The sequence below is a fragment of the Vicia villosa genome, linkage group LG5 (genome assembly GCF_029867415.1).
Source record: "Vicia villosa cultivar HV-30 ecotype Madison, WI linkage group LG5, Vvil1.0, whole genome shotgun sequence".
NCBI classification, from domain to species: Eukaryota; Viridiplantae; Streptophyta; class Magnoliopsida; order Fabales; family Fabaceae; genus Vicia; species Vicia villosa.
In genome coordinates, this window is record NC_081184.1 from 158,024,640 (window position 1) to 158,028,432 (window position 3,793).

Sequence of the window (3,793 nt, forward strand, 5' to 3'; positions counted from 1 at the left end):
TATTTAAAGATAAAACAAACTGCTCAATATTCAAATAAAGTAAAAAATAATAATTATTGGCAAGAGAATACTCCTCCCTCTGTCTAATAAGTGTCTCATTTGCACTTTTTCTATGTCTCAAAATAAATGTCTATTTATAATATCAATGTAACATTTATTATTTTTTTTCACTACTATACCCCTATATATTAACTTTCACGTTTTTCAACTACCCCACTACCTATAATAAATAAGGGTACTTTAGTAAATGATACTAATTTTTTCATTAAAACCAACACATCCAATCATTTTTTTAAGAACCGCGCAAAACTCAAATAAGACGCACGGAGGGGAGTAACATTTAATAAATACCAAATAAAAGCCTCTCTCTGTCACACACATTTCGAGCACTAACTGTACGAGGAAGTAGCAGTGTCGAAAACGCACTCAAAGTGATCTTCTCCCTCATTCCCATTCTTATAGCAACCAAGTATCAACCTGCACAAGGTAACTTTTTCTTCTTAGTTATTACCTTACAATGCAAACTGAATCAGTGACCCATTTTCTGATGCTCACCTTCAGCGACTACGTTCTGTCACTACATATTTTTCACGTTCCAAATATTGCTCACAAAGTGTTCGACGTAATGTCCCTCATACAAAGTGAATCTTTATTAAGAGTCTTTCTGCCATTTGTGATTTATAAAAATCATTTCTGAAAATACAATGAAAGAATCACTTTTTTTAAAGCCAACACAAACGAGCCCTTAGTTGGAAGAATTTCTTACAAATTGATTTTTCTGTCACTCTATTCTATCCAATAGAGCTTTGTTTAATACAACATTATTATCTCTTAGTTCCTGCTGGACACTTTCATTTCCATTATATCACTAATACATTCGCGGCTCTAAGTAATTCGTTCTGATTGCTTTCTGGTTTAAAATATGTATGCCATCTGTTACTGTTAGTTCCTTTTTTTCTTTGGTTGCATAACTTGAGATAGACACGTTGACGTGTAAGTTCTGATTCTAAATATTTCCAGCTTGGACAATTTTCATTATTTGAATCGGTAGTTTGCAGCCCCGGTTTTCTATTTGATATAGTGAAAGGGATGAACTCGCTTTTTCTTGCTACTAGGTACTGCTGTAATTTTGAAATTTTTGCTTATATTTTTGGAAATTGAGTTTAAATGTTAACCTGAGTTGTAAATCAATGGAACTGAAGTGGTAAAAGTTTCCCTAAATTTTTTAAAAAAATTGTGGAATGGTTAAATTATGCACAAACTAACTTATATAGTTGTTGGGTTACAGGGTTTTACCCTGATGTGGCGTAGAGGCAGAGAAGGTTTCGGCCGTCTTCGACGGTTCTCAACAGCGGTGCGACGGCGCTCAGAAGACGAAGGTGACTGGCTCTATGCCTCAGAGTGGTGGGGTTCTAGCAACGACGACGGAAAAACCATTCTGCGATCAACTTCTGCTAAGGGAAATGGCGTCGTTTCAGTCGTCGCACATCCCTCCTCCCGACCCAATAAAATGCATTGGTCAAAAATGGAAAGATGGTTGCAGCAGAGGTGTGAGGAGGTGCATCCTGGATTTGGTAATGAAGGGAATCTGAGGGTGCTAGGATATCAATGGCGGGTGCTGCGTTTCAATGATGTTACTCGCCAGAGCACGGCAAAAGTAATGCTAAGTTACCGCGAAAACAAGCCGGAACTTGTCTATCTTATGCAACAACCACATTGCTTGGCTGTTCCATATGTGAAGAGTATGGTTTCTGCTGGGCTGAGTGCTTTATCCTCATGTAATTTTGATATTACTAGCACATTACAGGGAAAGAAAAATATGCACATTTTATGCATTGGTCAAGGTGGGGGAAGCTTACCATTGTTTTTGGCAAGTAAAATCCAAGGTGCTATTGTCCATGTAGTTGAAATTGATCCACTTGTTATCTCGGCTTCAATTCGTGCTATGGGGTTCCCAGCTTTTTCACTCATGACACAACCAGGTCACCGGTCTTTTGCTAAACCCGATATCATTAATGAAGTTATGTGGAAAGGCACCCATGAGAGGATTTGCCTACATGAAACTGATGCTGAGGAATTTATTACTAATAATACCAATCTATATGATATGATCTTTGTTGATGCTTATGATGGTGATGATGTCTTTCCCCACAAGTTATGGGACCCAGATTCGCCTTTCCTAAAGTCTCTTAAAACCCGGCTTCATCCCAAACATGGTACTGTTGTGGTGAACCTGCATTCTGACGTTGATGTACGGAACCATGATGGATCAACCCCATCTGAGTTTGAGCAAGTTTTGCCAATGGGAAAGTACGTGTCTCAAGTGTGCAAAGCATACAAGGACGTGCTTTTAGGAACTGGAAGCTCTTGTGAAGAGAAAAGAGGTTCTGGCATTGCTTTTACTGTTGCAGTTCCTTGGACCTGTAATACGTCCCTAGTTGCCTGTAGAGGTTTTGGTAGAGATAATCAATATATTAACCGGGACTTGGTTCTAAACACTCTCATATCCAAATCCCTTGAACTGGAACATGTTATGGACTTGCCATTCTCATGTTTGGAATACATAAAAGAAGGTCTTATTCTTGTTGACTAGTTTGTTGACCAGAATATCTATGTAATAGTATGTTTTTTCTTGAGACATAGTATTAAATTGTGGAAAAAAAATACTTATACATCTCTTGAGATGCCATTGTTTTTGTAGTTGAGTTTTAATTGTTAGTAGGCTAAGATTTGAACTTTCAACCTCCTTGTCAAACTCGTTTAATTGTTATTAACTCAACCACTTGAGCCATACCATTCCAGTATCTTTTTTAGTTCTGGTATTGATTTTAATTTAAATGTCTTATAGTTTTGAATTATTAATTTGAAGGAGAAGTTGGGGATAGGTGTTGGTTGCTGTGTTTATGAGGTGTTCAACTGATCGTAACTAGTTTTGTCGGGCTTCTATTATGTGAACTCCATTTTGAGCTTTAGTGGGACTGTTTAAGCTCACTAGGTTACAGACAAATAGTAGCAAAAACAGGTTTGTTTGAATTATGGATAAAGAAAATTTAAATTAAAGCAAAATATTCTTTTTAGTCTCATATCTTTAAGGCGGAGTTCATTTTGATTCCTCAATTTTAAAAATGACAATTTAGATTCCTTAATTTTTCAAAACATGTCACCTTAGTTCTTTCTGTCCAAATTTCCTTAACGACGTGTTAGCCAAGAAAAATCACTATCATAGCTTGACAAGAAAAAATGTCGAAACTTCTGCTCAAAATGTGAGTTTGTATATTTTTCAACCAAAAGCAAGGTTTGAGTCGAAATACCAGTGTTCAAAAAAATGTCGAAACTTCTGCTCAAAGGTTTAAAGATGTTCAGTTTGACAAATCTAAGGACGTTCGAACAAGGCAAGATTTCAAATTAGACCTAATAACTATTTTTTTCATCTTATCTGGAAGCACCAGAACGACGTGTCAAATTTTACAAATATTATAAATAGGGATTCTGGTATTAGGATTCAGGGTGTGGCAAAAATCATCGTAAACTTCAATATACGCGCAAAGTACTCATACACTAGTGAGAAATGAGTTTTCTGAAGGAAATATATGTAATTGTCCACCCATTTTTATTCATGCAATTAAAGTCTTTTTTATCTTTTCTAAATTTATTTATGTCTTTTATTCATACCATCAATTCGACCTAGTCGAATTGTTGTTTCTTTTAATTCTTACTTGCATTTTTTACTTAACTTTTTTTTAACACAAATGTAAAGGATTGTAATGGAAATGCATGCAAATATATTGGAATT

The 3,793-nt window shown here is 35.8% G+C and overlaps 1 protein-coding gene across 2 annotated transcripts; it reads left to right on the forward strand.

Annotated features, from left to right (window-relative positions):
* The first annotated feature begins 361 nt into the window (after nucleotides 1-361).
* LOC131607929 (uncharacterized) lies at nucleotides 362-2,920 on the forward strand. 2 transcript variants are annotated; one of them, XM_058879877.1, is made up of 3 exons: nucleotides 388-486; nucleotides 1,021-1,115; nucleotides 1,289-2,920. In XM_058879877.1, the coding sequence occupies exon 3, from the start codon at nucleotides 1,301-1,303 to the stop codon at nucleotides 2,591-2,593; it is 1,293 nt and encodes a 430-aa protein (XP_058735860.1). In that variant the 5' UTR covers nucleotides 388-486; nucleotides 1,021-1,115; nucleotides 1,289-1,300; the 3' UTR covers nucleotides 2,594-2,920. The 2 variants fall into 2 exon arrangements, with proteins under 2 accessions (XP_058735859.1, XP_058735860.1); XM_058879876.1 differs by lacking the exon at nucleotides 1,021-1,115 and having other exon boundaries at nucleotides 362-486; nucleotides 1,289-2,912.
* The last annotated feature ends 873 nt before the right edge of the window (nucleotides 2,921-3,793 follow it).